This window comes from Nannospalax galili, unplaced genomic scaffold (genome assembly GCF_000622305.1).
Source record: "Nannospalax galili isolate Female #2095 unplaced genomic scaffold, S.galili_v1.0 scaffold690, whole genome shotgun sequence".
Taxonomy (NCBI): domain Eukaryota; kingdom Metazoa; phylum Chordata; class Mammalia; order Rodentia; family Spalacidae; genus Nannospalax; species Nannospalax galili.
The window spans coordinates 1091233-1106757 of record NW_008329288.1 but is presented as its reverse complement, the minus strand read 5'-3'; the positions used below and the strand labels follow the sequence as shown (position 1 = coordinate 1106757).

At 44.2% G+C, this 15525-nt stretch overlaps 1 protein-coding gene across 4 annotated transcripts in view; it reads right to left on the bottom strand.

Annotated features, from left to right (window-relative positions):
* Positions 1-15525, bottom strand: part of Kirrel3 (kirre like nephrin family adhesion molecule 3) — a 584241-nt gene that overhangs the window by 127705 nt on the left and 441011 nt on the right. For all 4 annotated transcript variants that reach the window (XM_008834600.2, XM_008834586.2, XM_008834590.2 and 1 more), the window contains exon 3: positions 8763-8840. In XM_008834600.2, the coding sequence (XP_008832822.1) occupies positions 8763-8840 (78 nt within the window). The remainder of the gene's footprint in view (positions 1-8762; positions 8841-15525) is intronic.

Below are 15525 nucleotides of genomic sequence, written 5' to 3'. Positions count from 1 at the left end.
CTCAGCATTCATTGAATTTGGTGATGAAGTTTTGAAACTGGATAGGGATGGAGAAATAGAGAAGAGAAAGGAGGCCTCCTCAGAACACAGCATAGAAGGATACCCTAATATTTTGTCAATGGCTGCCATCCAGGTCACTTAATCCCCTGTCATCAGTACAGGTAGAATGCTAGGATGAAGATTCTTTAGGTTGAAAGACTATAAAATCGGAAAACCCTTTATGAGGGCCTGACTGAGGAGTTGTCCATGGCCTTGGCAGGAGTGAGTTTCTGGTCTTAGGAGGGTTTCAAGTATAGGTTGTAATGGCCTCTTTAAGAAAAACGGCCAAGCTGGAAGGTGCTATGCATGCTACTGGAAGAGAAAAGTAATCATTATAACCTTGCCCAGATGTGAATCCTGCAAGGTCCAATTAACAACTGGTCTGTAAAGATATGCCCTCTAGTGCAATAGTGGCACAAATGTTAACTTTTCACTTGGATTTAAGATCTACTTCACAAGATGGAGCCTTTACCTGACACTGATACCAGGCCTAGGAACCTGTGGTTAGACAGGTCACAGGCCATTGGGGAGAACTTACTATTATTCTACTAAATGGACATAATACTAAACTGATTCCTAATGACTTATTGCTACACCAATATATTAATGTATCTCTTAACCCTCACCTGAGAATATCCTTCATGTAGCATATGGTGATTAACATAGGGACCCACAACAAGTCAACATGCGGAGAATAAGAGAATACAGAGTTCTTAACCCTGAATAGGACACATATATCAAAACTCTGCCTCTCAAGGCTCAGGGATAATTGCAGAAGAGGGGGTAAAAGATTATAAGAGCCAGAGGTGATGGATGACCACAAGGAAACAGGGTTTTCCAGACAGCTGGACAGTTACTCATATGAACTCACAGCAATTGTGACAGCACGCACAAGTCCCATGCAAACTCAAACCAGACATCCCAGCATGGTGGGGGAGGTTGTAAGAAACCCCTATCTGAGGAACTATTGGCAACTGATAGCTGCTGAGAGAGGGAGAGTCAGTTTTCTTTAAGGGCGTGATACTGAGTAGGTTAACCAGGCTCCAGTGGTAGGACACATACTGAAGGGCATTTGGGAGACACAAATTAGGCTTTATAGGCCTTTCTCTCTCCATATATATGTATTATATATATTTAGAAGCACTGGATAAGTGGTGGTGAATCATAAGTACCCCTCTGAACAGTATTCACTGTCTTTCTGTCCATTGGATCTTGGCAGGGATGTTAAACCATCAGAAAAAGGTGTGGACTAGATCCTAGCTTATTAAACAATAGGTCATGGCCACAAATAGTGTCACATAACTGAATATGGGGGCAATAAAAATTTTGGCAAAGCAAAAGGTTTATAAGCACGCAATAACTAAAAAATGAACTCAAAACAAAACACTAAATGAATCTGAGGTGTTTCTGGCAGTGCTCAACTGTGCTACATCACACAACTGCACTGCAACCTTGGTTCCAAAAGGAACTACATGAACTACATTTGATATCATACTACACAACACCAACAAACGTTGTATGAAACACCTCAGCTCAGATTTGAGACTATCAAATATTAGAAACTGCAGTGTTTTTACTGTACATACAAAGTTTTGTGCTCTTATAGAAACATAGTGGAAAACAAAGACTCTTAATATTTTCTTACCACATTCCTTAGTGTCTAAGTATCAAATTAGTATGCCTTTGAATTGTACTGAGATAGAATGTTTGATTTTTAAAATTGCTATTTGAATTGCTGACTTGAGTTTCATTTTAAAAAAGTGAATTTTGGCTTGGGATTAGAACAGACGTCTCAAAAATTTGTAAAGTGGCCCTAGACAAAATCCCTCCATCGTGTAACTATGTGTTTGTACAAAGCTGTGTTTTCAGCATTGACAATGTTAAGTCCAAATACCAATCAACTCTAAAAACTGTGGAAGATATGTTGCTTCCTGCAGTATCAAATGTTTAGCCAAGATTTAATTCCTGATGTAAAAATAAATAAGCACATCTATCTAATTAGTATGCAAATTTGCTTTCATTTTAATAAATAGTAAAATTATGTGTGTATCAAAGATTTAAAAATTAAATCTTTTATGATTTATCACAAGTAAATGCTTAATTTGTATACCTATATACCTGGAGTCATGTAAATGTTTAATTTAAACACTTATATAGGCTGCTCTTTCTAGACCTGGGATTTGAATCTAGATTTCTCGGCCTCCCAAGCTACAGTGCTTGGCTGTCGGGTGTGTTAGTCACAATGTTAAATGAAAAACTCAAACCGAAACAATGACAAAAATAACTGGAAAGAAGTATATCGAATCTTCCCTAGGGGATGGCAGTGTTGCCGTGCCCAGCTTCTCTAGGGCTTCTGTGCCTGGCACAGTGTTGAGTCGGATGACTTTCTCTGTTTATTCACTCATGTCATGTCACTCTCTGAAGAACTACACCATTTCCTCCAGAGGTTCTTACAGCCTGTATTTCCAAAGCACATCCCAACCCAACTGATTGGGCACTTTTCCCGGATTGAGCGACTCAACTGTGTTACCCCAGACTTCACTGACACTTGGGTTCAAGTCCTGGTTCAATTTCTCCCTGACTGTGTTGTTTTTGGCAGGTCTTATACCTATCCTGAGTCTGTTTCCTCTTTTCTAGGGTCTTGTTTCTTCTTCACTAGACCCAGCATCTTGGGACCAGAGACAGCCCCTGTCTTTCTGCCACTCTTCATTCTGTGCAAACATTGAGCCAGGCTCCCAAGATACAACGGATCTAACAGTGTACCGACTGAGAGGGCAGACTGAAACTGCAATGTAAACTGACATGCACACATTGAGGTAAGAGCTCTGAAGGGCAGGGGTGTGGCCTACAAGAGCATATGGTATAAGAACCTGACCTAAACTGGGAGAAACAGGTCACGGGAAGCCTCAGTGGGGAAGACACTTGAGCTGAGGTTTGGAGGATGAGCAGAAAATGTGGAGATGGATGTGCTGAGTATGACATATGTCCCAAGAAAAGGGATGGAGGACACCAAACCCTGTGCAGGGGAGAATAACTTCCTTGAGGAGCAGAATGAAGGGTCTTGTGACTAGAGACCTGATTGTTAAGAGGGCAAGATGTATCCCTAGAGCTAGGTGGGAGTCAGATCATGTAGTGCTTCATAAGACATGGGGAGGCTTTGAATATTTTTCTTAAAGGCAGCAGAAAGCCACTGAAATATTTTCTAGAGGGTATGACTAAGTTTGCATTTTGAAGCATGGCTTTGGCTGTGTATGTAAAGATGAAATGGGCTCGGGGTTTTGGTTGGACATGATAAATGAGAGATAGAGAGAGGAAGATTCAGAAGATATTCATAGATAAAATCCCTGGGACACGGTAAGGACTAGATACGAAGGCGAGGGGCAGAAGTTTAAAAAGCAACTTGGCAGAGTCTTCAGCCAAGAGGACCCTCCATTCGGTCCTGGATAAACAGGTCTCTCTGTAGGAATGGTGGCCAGAGAAATGAGCCTAGGACAAATCTCCGGAATCTTCCATCAGATTGTGACAGGAGAATGGAAATAGCTGGTCTCTTGTTACAAGATGCTGAGTGAATTAAATAACAATCATAAAGTGCCCCAGAACCCTGAGTCTTGCCATAAATAATAAACAGGGACGTTATACAAATAACCAGTTTTGTAGCCCCAGTGGAGAAAAACACATCAGCAAGAAAAATGAAATAAGAAAAAAAAATGCGCCCCAAAGCCCCAACTAACAAAATGACAATATTAGCCAACATTCCGGGGGCTGTGGCAGGCACCAGAGGCACAGTCTCAGGAAAATGATTGTGCACCCTCAGCATGAGACAGACTGGCCTCAGCCAGCCAAGGGACAGAGCTGCCTGTACCAGTGAGGTTTAATCCTTCTAGAGTCAGGGCTCTGAGCAGAGGTCCTAGGCCACCTACTCCTGCTTCTCCTCACCTCTGATAGAAGTATAGCTCCTTTGAAGGCCTGCTGGACTGCCTTGCTGTCATGTAACCTGCAGCAGACCAGGACCTTCATTGGTTGTTTAAGGAGAGACAGGAGAAAGAAACCCCAAAGTGCCTTTTAAGGCTGTTGGTAAAGTCATCAGCTTAAATTTTTATTATTATTTATTATTTTTACCTCATGTGTATGAGTGTATTGCCTGCATGTATGTAAGTGCACCCATGTTGTGCAATGCTTGCTGAGGTCGGAAGAGGGTGTTGGATCTTCTTGAACTGGAGTTATGGAGGATGGTTGTTAATCACTATATGGGTTCTGAGAACTGAACCCAGGTCCTCTGCAAGAGCATCCAGTACTCTTAACTGCTGAGCCATCTCTCCAGCCCAACTAGTCAACTTCTTTATACGGGGTCCTTTGGTGACTAGCACATGAAACATTATAGGACGGGTGGTGAGAGCAGTGTTGGGGGTAGCAGATTGAGAACCAGGCCAGAGTTTTGTATCTTTGCATATTAGAGCCTTACAAATGGTTCAATTTCGTGTTTGAGATGGTTGAATTCCAGCTAGGAAAACTCTGGGGTCAACTCTGTTTTTTACCGTCTCTATTAGGAGACAGGAGGCCATGGCAGATTTAGATTCATTACAGGAAGAAAGAATAAGCTACCGTACCATCCCAGAGAACTTTAGGGCTGTTGAGGACTGGGAGTTCCTGTCCTTCAGGACTCTGTCTCCAGCATAGGGCTGAGAGATGAGGGTGGAAGCTGTGGTGAGGATATACTTGTCTACAGAGCTAGAGGTAACATGATGGTACCCCCAAGAGCTATGGGTGTACTGGGGGGCCAGGCATCTGGCTTCATCTTTTCTGGGTGCTCCAGCTCCTCCCCAGAGGACTGGCATCTTCAGTCAGCATAAGCTGCCTTTGCTAATCACTTGTGAGTAGTCTTTCTGAGAAGATGAAAGGGACAGTGCTGGGAGGCATTTTGACTTTTTCCCTTCACTGAACTGAGAGAAGCAGTTGGTCATTGCGATTCTAAATGTCCTGGAAATTTACTGTCTTCCCTGCCCTGTCCCAAGAGGGAACTTTGTGTAGTGAAAATCCCACCTGTGCAGGCCTACCTTGGTGCCTGGGGCGGGAGGAAGGGAAACCAAGATTTACTGCCTCCTCTTTCCTTTAAGCTTGCTCTTCCTTGTTTTCCCTTCTCAAGATGAGACTTACAGAACTTTCTGGTTCCTTAGGGACCTGTGTCCCTCACCCCGGGTCTCTACCATGTTCTGCCTTTGTCTGTCTATGGGCAAGGACTGACTCTCTGACCTTTTATTCCGCCTCAGTTCTGACCTCCCAGGATGGGCTCTAATTCTGGAACAGAAGGAAAGCCTAAGATTTGGGGTAGGGGAATTCCTGAAGTTGTGGAGATACTGTTTGTCAGGGTCTCCCTATGTATCCTTGGATGACCTGGAACTCTCTAGGTAGACCAGGTTGAGCTCAAACTCATAGAGCTCCACCTGCCTCTGTGTCTGGAGTGCATGTACCACTACATCTATCTGCCTGTAGACCCATTTTTTAAAAAGGTCCTGCCACTTGAACTCTTTCTCAAGACCCACCTGACACCTGTGGGTGACTTTTTACATTGTCACTCTATTGTCACTCAGCCTCTATTTAACACTTACTCAAGTAAACAGTGAGTGACTCCCCTTATGTATGAGATACTGGGCTGAGGACCAGGGATGGGGCAAGAAGAAGGAAGGGAGCTCTTAGCCTCCCACAGCTAGCTCCCTAGGTAGGGCCAACAGTACACATGTAAGAAGTTGCTACATCATCACAAGTAGTGACACATGCTGCAAAGAAAACAGACTGGCTGGCCAGGTGGAGCATGTGGTAGGGGAGAGGGGCTCTCACTTAAGTGAGGTGTGAGTAGGATCTCTTTGTGGAAATAATATTTTTACTGAGACAAGTCTAGTGGTTTTATTGTGAGCTCCTTGTGGGCAGAGACTATGTCTTATTCACTTTTACAGTTCTAGTGCTTATAATAGAGCCCGACACTTATTATGAAAAATTGGTATCATTTTTATGGTATCCAGTGAATGCTTGATGAATAAATAAACGATCTCCTTCCAGCTGTTCCTTTAAAGTATGGAGTTCTTAATCACATGAAGACAATGATAGTAGACAAATCTGACATTCTGCGCCTAGCCTGTCTTTACTTTCTCTATTCTTGTCTGCCCTTTGCTGATTTTTGCTCAGGTCTCCATTGGATGCCCCAGATTGTTACTTACACACACACACACACACACACACACACACACACGCACACACACACTTTCCAGATTACCAGCCACCCTCCATTCCTGCAAATGCTGCAGATTCTCTCCATGAAGCGATTAAACGCTCTCAAATAGAGCAAGCCTCTCACTGACTATCACATGCTTCCTTAAATGATCTTTGAATAGCGTTTTCTTTTTATTGCTTTGTGTAGCTTAACAGCACCAATTGAGATTACTCTAACTTATGATAAACCCCAGATCTATAAAGCTCTTGTTCATTCATTACTTTCCCCTTGCTTCTTCTCAAGCTGTTATTTTTTGGAATGTAGTGAGGAGGGGGGTAGTGGAGAGAAAATAAAATAAAAGAAGATACCAAATTAGCAGGGAAACAAATGAAATAAGGGATCATTTCTCCCTGGGTGACAGACACTCTATTAGATACTGTTAAACAAAACAAATATGCTTTAATACAGCACAAGTAGGTCTTTTATGTTTATTCTGAAATGAAAATAAAATGATCACCACCTTATCTCTAATGGAAGAAGCAGCTAATTTTTCCAATAGCTCACTTATTCCAGCAACTGGGAGAAAAAATAATTGCTATTATTTTATTATTTTACCAGTTGTTCAATTCATACCAAGGTGTTCTGTCTGGCATGGATAGAGATTTCTGTTGCTTGATCAATGTCATGGCTTCTACTCCCATTCAATTACTAATATGTAGGAATTATAATTATTTTGAGTATTGCTATGAGATAATTATAAACCATAAAACAGTCTCTGTGCTTGTGGATGCCTTTTCTTATCTGCAGATGGGTTGGGGTTTAAGCACTCCCAAATAGAATGTGACTCTCATGGGCTTTCATGTGCTTCCTTGAATGGCACACAAGCTTTAGAAACAAGGAAGAAAATGTCCTCTGTGGCACTTGGGGGTAGCAAGGCTGTCTGGCATGGAGGCAGGTGCTTCCCTCCTCCTCCCCTTGTGGCTTAGACCCTCCAAAGCCAGAACCACCCCACTGTACGTGTCTCCTTTTGTCCCACTCTAGCACCTTCTTCTAGCCTGTCCGTTTTGCTAGGGACTTGTAATTCACAGACTTCTTGGTTTAGCTTGCTCACCACCCCTGCCTTAATTTTCTTGGTTATCTTGATGCTGAGGTCAGACACCTGGAGTTTCAAGATTCAAATGCAGCCCAGCTCTCAACTTTTTGGCTCCTCCAAATCCCTATGAGTCTTGATTCAGCTTCTGTAATGAGCATTTCCAGCGACAGAACATGTCTATTCAGCACCACGGACAGAGTCATGCTGTCAGTTCCCACAAATTAGAAGTAACTGCCTACCACTCTCTTTCAGGTTGCAGTGCTGGGAAAGGAGGGGGTGACTGAGAGACAAAGAAAGAAAAAGTCAATGAAAGAGACTGATGGGCATGCCACAGAATATGCAGCTCCCATTCCTGACTGTGCTCAGCCATAGGGTTCCTACAAATGATAAGTGGCTTATGGAAGCTGCTGCTTTCTTGAATACGGCAAGTGGAGGAGATGAGCATTTACTTTTCTTAACAGACTGTCACTATGATGGTTACTGGCGACAAACCCACATATAGCAAAGACTCTGGTCTGGGCTACACATAGGGTTGTGGAGGTCATGGATGGTGGGTTGGAAGGAGAAGCAGTTATGGAATATATGAAGAGGACACTGGACTATGTATGATATAAATCATGGGCAGACAATGGAGGTGCACTGATTTCTCCTTTCCTATAGTAGGAAAGAGGCTCTGGGGGCTTTGAGCCTTGGGAGTTGAGCCTTGGGAGGGAGGTGCCCACCTCATGGCAGGGTGGGCTGGTGGGGAGCCAACACTTCATTCATCTGATTTTAATGAATAAATGGCACCCCAAGTCATTGTTTATCTACTTTTGAATCCTGATGAACAGTCTGTGGCAGCTGATGAAGAGTGTTATTAGCTGCATGGAGACAGATGGCTGGGGATGGAGAGGATTGGTTCTTTATTACAGCAGACCCATAAGTGACAGCATGTGCCTCACATTCAAGCCTCCATGTCAAAGTCAATACCTTCCCCAAGTCCTCTGTGACCCAGGTGAGCCTCAAGGAAAACCCAGTGCAAGAGGAAGGGAGAGCTACCCTTGGATGGGAGAGAGTGTTCAGTGGGAGAAATTGGAAAAATAGGCAGATCTCTGAATGCAAGTTCTTAGAAAACACAATACTGCCTCCTTCTTTAGGATTCTCCTGAGTGCCTTGTAAGTTGTTCAAAGGTAGGGAAGAGAGGAAGAGAAGTCAGGGACACGAAAGGAAAAGGGAAGACAGTGAATGGAAGAGGCCAAGTCAGCATCCCATGCTTCTGGCATCAACTGCTCTTCCCCATGTGAATCACCATGACATTAAGCCAAGCCTCCCATTCTCCTTCCTGAGCTGCCCCAGTTTCCTTGTTCATATTCCTCCATACCACAGGTGTGGGCATACCTTCCTGCCACTGCATTACCCCTGAGAGGTGTGGAGGGTCTCACTGACCTTCATTCATTCTCCGAAACTTGTCCTTGGCCATGTAGCCCAGCACCAGACAGCATCCTCTCTTCTGGAGGCCCAGTTCTGGAAGGAAAACATAGGCAGGTGAGTTGAGAACGAGCAGGTGTGAAGGGACAGTCCTCTCAGGGAGCTGTGGAGCTTGATGCTCTGATAAACAGGGCTACTTGTTTAACAAACATTTCTATAGCACTGTATTCCAGGCATAAAGTCAATGATTCTTGCTAGATTCTCACATCATGGAAGCTGTATGGTATTGTTCTCTCCAGTTTTACCAGCTTCATTAACAGGTGCATTAAGTAAAGAGCCTTAGATGAACAAGCTAGCAGGTGGTGGAGTCAGGGTTCCAAAGCTAGGCTCCAGCATCTATCCTCATGACCATTACTATGTGCTTAGGGTCCCCTAAGCTTGGGGACCATGCTCAGGTTACCTAGGGACTGTGGCCAGATAAACCAAAGAAGATTTTCTGGTAGTGTCCATGGTAGGATAGTGTGGTGTGGCCAGACCCAGGATGGAGTAGTGAGTTTGGAGAGGACACAGGGATGAGGAATAGGCAGAATGACTTGGTCATCCTTTTGGAAGAGGAAAATTTCTGTGGATTTTTGTACATTCCTATGTGTAGGCACCACTCAACACCTTCATTCAGCACATGACTCAGAGCACAGAGGTCAGCAGCACTGAGAGACACAAGAACTCATAGCACTTTGACCTTACTGGAATAGCAAGACAAAACAGCAACTCCAAGTAGCAAATGCCAGACACTGTTTATATTTTGTACAGCATTTCATGAATCAGCCTCTACTGTGTGTGAGTGTTGGACTGGAGTACATCTGCCTCACTAGGAGGCAAGTTTTCCACTCTTGTATTTAGCTTTTAGTACTGATTTGTCTTGGGTACTCCATGGGTTCAGAAACAATTCCACACTACTTTTGTTTTTGACTGCCTCAGCAATCCCCTGTTGTATGCAGATGGGTCTCTGCTAGTCATGTGACACAGATGGGACCATGGAAGCTCAACAATGGTGATTGATTGCTCCTGATACTTTTGACTCCCCTTCTTCACCTGTTTGCTCAGAAGTCACAGAATTCATGAAACCTGGTATTGGGGGGCTATGGAGGGCTGTGATGGGGGAGGGGGGATAAAGATGATTGAGATGCTTTGTATGAAATGTACAAAAATTCAATGAGAAATATACATAAAACAAACAAAAAACCCAAATGATAGCTGCCCTAAACTAGGCAAGTGGATAAGTGGCATTGTTCTAGAAGGTGGCACATGACTGCAGCTCTCCCCTGGGTCTTGCCAGGATTGCTGCCTCCTGACTCCTTCCACCTTTGGTTCTCAGAGAAGGAGGCTCCTACTGAATGGTGTCCCAGCACTGGTCCATGACATGGATGTGTTCCTGGACTTCTGCCTGCTGGTGTCTCAGCCATCAGGGAATAGACAGAGTGGGCTAATTCTTCCTCCTGTCTCTCCTTCTCTACCTGATGCTGTTCAGTTCCATCCTCTGAGGGTAGCAGGATGAAAAGGAGTATAGGGTCCAGGAGAGACAGATAAGTCGAGTTTAGGGGCTCATGCCCTAAACAGTGTGGCAGACAGAGGCAGGATACTACAGCCTAGGGAGGTCGCCGCTTTGATCTCCTTAAGGGGTTTATTGACTATCAGTGAAGAGCAGAGAGGCAGATCTGAGGGTGCTGTTTCCAAAGGCGCTCACTTCCCTTCCTTCCCCTGCACACTTGTTCCTTGCTCATCTGAAGGTGCAGCCAAACCGCCCTCACTTCAAACAGCCTCACATCTCAGGCGCCCAAATTGATGGATGTTAAGTTCTCCCATCCAAGGCCTTGGCCCTTTCTTGGAGGCTCCTGTTCTGCCGAGGGCTTCGTGGATCAAAGCCCCTTTGATGTTTACTTATTTGTGGATTTCTTCCCCTGCACACTTGTTCCTTGCTCATCTGAAGGTGCAGCCAAACCGCCCTCACTTCAAACAGCCTCACATCTCAGGCGCCCAAATTGATGGATGTTAAGTTCTCCCATCCAAGGCCTTGGCCCTTTCTTGGAGGCTCCTGTTCTGCTGAGGGCTTCGTGGATCAAAGCCCCTTTGATGTTTACTTATTTGTGGTTTCCTTCTAGCAGTCACCTCCAAGAGGCAGAAATGCAGTGTGCCTGGAGGGGGCCAGGAGAAGTGTGAGCTGTGAGGAGGCTCCCACCTCCAGCCAACAATAGCTTCTTGCCAAAGCTTGCATCTAAAGCCCAGAGTCAGCTTGCCTATTAAATGACAGCCACATTGTTCATCTAATGATACAGTTGCTGATGGTTCCTATTGTATTTGTTATTGACTTAGGCCCATCTAAAGCAAATCAGTCATAGTTCTTAATGACAAAGGGTGTCTGGGTTCCTGGAATGAGCCTACGATGGAGCCTGGGGGAGCAGGGAGGAAGGCGGAAGGCGCTAGATGGATTTGGCCAATGCTCCCACTGTGTTCCAGGAAGCAATCTAAATAAACCCTTAGGAGGATGGAAGGGAGAATGGTTCTAAAGATTAGAATTTGAGTGACCTGCCATATCTAATTGTTCACAGAAGCTGTCTCTAACACTCAACTTATCTTATGTGTCACGTGCTAGGATGCCTCCCAGGTGACTGGCAGAGGAGAGGGTATGCATATACATAGTTATTATAAGCAAGAGTCTCCTGGGCTATATTTGATTTTTGTAAATGAGCAAGGAAAGAAGTTTTTTTAAAGCTCTGATTAATAAAAGAAATTGAGGATGAGGTAATTTCTCAATGTATTTGGCTCATTTAATTTGACATGTGTGGGTTAGTCTTAATTATTTAGGCGGCTACATTACAAGGCGCTAATAAGCACACGGCAGAAATTTATTAAGTGAGGGTTCTCTGGCTGTGTCTTTGCTGAGAAGTGGTGAGAAGCCACCGGGATCCTTTTGAGAGTAAGCCAGAAGATTGGTGAAGTGAAAATTATCTAGCTTGCCATATGCAAAAACTTGGGATGCTCTTTGGAAATGTGTGGAGCTAAATTAGAGCTCACTGAATCCACATGTGGAAGCCCACGGCAAGGACAGCAGCTGGGGATGGAGGGGAATCTGGAGACACAGATGAGGAGGTGGAGCAGTGTCTGAGACACTGCCACACACAGAACAAGAAGGATGCAGGAAGTAATTATGTTGGCTTGGGGAAACATCCAACAAGTCAAAGGAACAAGTCTACTTAGTGATAAATGATGGAGTATGACAGAAAGCAGGAACCTCTCTTTGTGAGGTAGGCCAGTCACCAAGCTATCCCCTTTCTTGTCACATAGCTCTGAGATGGACAATAGAGTCAGATCATGGATGTCCATTTTGAGTCACAAGATGATGGGGTCTTCTTCAAGTAGACATTAGGACTATTGTCTTTGGTTTCATCAGTAGCAGAACCATCCAGATACCCAAAGGCATTTTATGGAAAATGATTAGCGTGAATGGAATCTTGGCTTAAAGAGAAAGTTCACAGCAAAGTTTAAGGTCATTAAAGTAGCTGGGGTATGAAGGGTACTCTCTGAGGAGGACACAGGCTTAGGTGTGTGTACAGAAGTAGGTATCAGGGCAGGGATGTTTCTCAGGGAGAAAGGGGACTTGGCACCCTGGGAACTCTTGGGCTCTGGACTGTGAGCAATAGCAGGATCACAGAATATCTTTTTCAGCTCTGAGCCCTTAGTCCCAAGCTCAGTGCCTGGTATATGGAAAATGCTAGGGAGTGGAGGAAGAATCGCTGATTTAAAGAAAGGCTAACTCAAAAATGTTGAGGGTGCAGTGATCAGTTCTCCCTTGCTCAGGTCAGAATGAAAGATAGATGAACTTAGATGTAGCAGAATGCATTTAGGTTATGTTGGGATGCTTGTGGAGTGAATGAAACTTGTAATTCATCTGAACAGGGAACTGTTTCACAAGCAGGGAATGCTGTGGGGTTTCCTCGTGGGAGGAATAAAAAAGATGGCTTTATAAATGGAGTGGGTTTCATCATCTTGGAGGCTGTGGATGGGGCTCTTTGTAGCCTCCGGATTCCTTTATTCTCACTACTAATAATAATGACATGGTGATGCTGTGTCCCGTTTGTGGCACACTTATTTTTTCACGATGCTGTTATATTTACTAGCTCATTAGCTGCTCACAGTAGCTTGGAGAAGTAGGCAAGGCAGAAATTATTTCCTCCATTTTTGGATTCAGAAACCAAAGCTTAGAGAACTAAAATGACAATTCAAGGCCAAAACTCTGGCTGTTGCTGTTGCTCAGCCTAAAACTCAGGGCTGGTTTCAAGAATAGTTGTTAGGTTATAGATGCTGCAAGTCAAGGCAGACTGAAGAATACCAAGGATCAGTGGTCTTGGGGGATGAATTGGGCACACCCTCCTCTATTCCTATGTTGGAGCTCTAGCTTCTCCCCTCCCCCCACCAAAGGAGTCCCAACCCTATTAGTGAGACTTTATGTGGAGATTGAGACTTTGCATAGGTGGTTAAGTTAAAATGAGATCATTAGAATGAGTCCTAGTATATTGTCACTGGTGTCTTTATAAGGAAGGGAAGTTGAAAGAAACACATAAGAGAGAGAAGGCCACTTGAACATGGTCATGTATATTTCAGGAAAGGAGAGGGGCCTTTAATACACCCTTCCCTTATAGCTCCCAGAAGGAGGTAAACCCACGGACACCTTGATCTTTAATGTTTAGCCTCCAGAACTGTGAGGGAATGCATTTCTGCAGTGTAAGCCACCCACTGTATGATACTTTGTTACAGCAACCCTAGCTAACTCATACAGACATGATGGAGGAGGAGCTGGTGGGACCTGGCTGGGATTTCCTCCACCTACTTCCTTAGGTCACAGAACTACATGTAGGGAATAGCATCACCCAACTGCTTAGTGGGCATCAACTGATGGGAGAGAAGTGATCAGGAATGCCACAATGGGACAGTGGGGTTGGTGGGCACAAAATACAATGGGAAAGAGGTGGTGGGGAGAGAAGGATGCTGTGTGTCCACATGCTAGAGACTGTCACGGGCAGTCTGGGATGCCTTGAACATTTTGCTTCCCGCTTGTTTATTCCCTAACTACAGGCTAATGAGCTCTCAAGAAATGACAACTCTTGGTGGGGACAATGAAATGTATCAGACCCTGCTCCCTCCTGTTTCTGAGGTTGTTTAGAACATGGGGGGATGGGGATAGCTGTTTGTAGGAGGACTTCCTATTCTGTCCCCAGTTTACTCTCTCATGATGGTTTTGGTAATATGATAAGATTTCCCATTTGTGGGATATTTATTTTTTTATGCTGCCATATTTACCATTTCATTCCATTGCTGAAGACTAACCTTTTCCTTTCTCTTCCCTGTAGCCCCAGCTAGCTTGGAACTCACTATGTAGATCAGGCTGGCCTTGAACTCACAGAGATTGCCTCTGCCTCCCCAGTGCTCAATAATGTACTGTGACATGGTAAGCCAAACTTTCCTCCCACAGTTTGTTTTGGTCAGTTCTTATCACAGCATCAGAAGCCAAACTAGAAGTAGTGATGTAAGCTAGTGTGCCATTAGGGAAATCAGGATGGAAGTTCCTCAAAAATCTAAAAATAGAACTACTGTATTATCCAGCTATTCTTTTCCTGGGTATGTACCTGAAGGAACCTAAGTCAGCATATCAGAGAGATACCAGTACATCCACGTTTACTGCAGTACTACTCAAAATAGCAAGATATAGAATCAGCCTAGATGTCCATCAACAGATGAGTGGATTAAGAAAATATGTTATAGGTGCACAATGGAATTATTATTATTATTTTGGTCTTTTTTGAGGCAGGGTCTCCCTGTAGCCCCAGCTGGCCTGGAACTCACTATGTAGACCAGGCTGGCCTTGAACTCACAGAGATACACCTGCCTCTGCTTCCAGTGCTGGGAGTAAAGGCGTGCGCCCCCACACCCAGCTGCACATTGGAATTATATTCAGCCACAAAGGAAAATAAAATTATGTCACTCTCTGGAAAATCAGTTGCAGTGGTGATCATCATGCTATGTAAAATAAGCCAGGTTCAGAATAGCAAATGTTGGGACTGGAGAGATGGCTCATCAGCTAAGAGCACTGGCTACTCCTGCAGAGGACTGGGGCTTGGTTCCCATCACCCGCATGGCAGTTAATAACTGTCTATAACTCTAGTTTCAAGGGATCCAATAATGTCTTCTTCTGGCCTCTGCAAGTTTATGTGCATGTGATGCACTTACGTACATGCAGGCAAGACATTCGCACACATTAAAAAAAAAAGAAATTAATTAAAAGAAAGAAAAATGTCGTGTTTTCTCTCATATTCAGAATCTACATAAAAAGACAAGAGAGTAAAAAGGGAAACTGTTTGGGAAGAGGAGGGGACCAGAGGGATGAAGGAGTGGGATGAAAGCAGGCAATAGAGAACATGACTAAAGTACTTACATGCATGTGTGAAAACATCATAATGAAACAGATTATTTTGTACAAGCAATACATCTTAGTAAAAAAATTAAAACAAGAGGTTAGCCTTTTCCCATCTGAAGCTATTTGACTCAAGCCTGTTTCCCGAAGCTTACCAAATGAGAAATGCAATATTGCTGGGAGGCAGTTATAAAGACTTCAGGAGCAGAGGAGAGGTGGAGGAGAAGCAGGGGCGGGATCCTGAAGTAGCTGAGGAGCCGCCAGGAGGCCATACTTTCTCGGGGGCGGGGGGGGGGGGGTTCCGGGGGAGGGTCT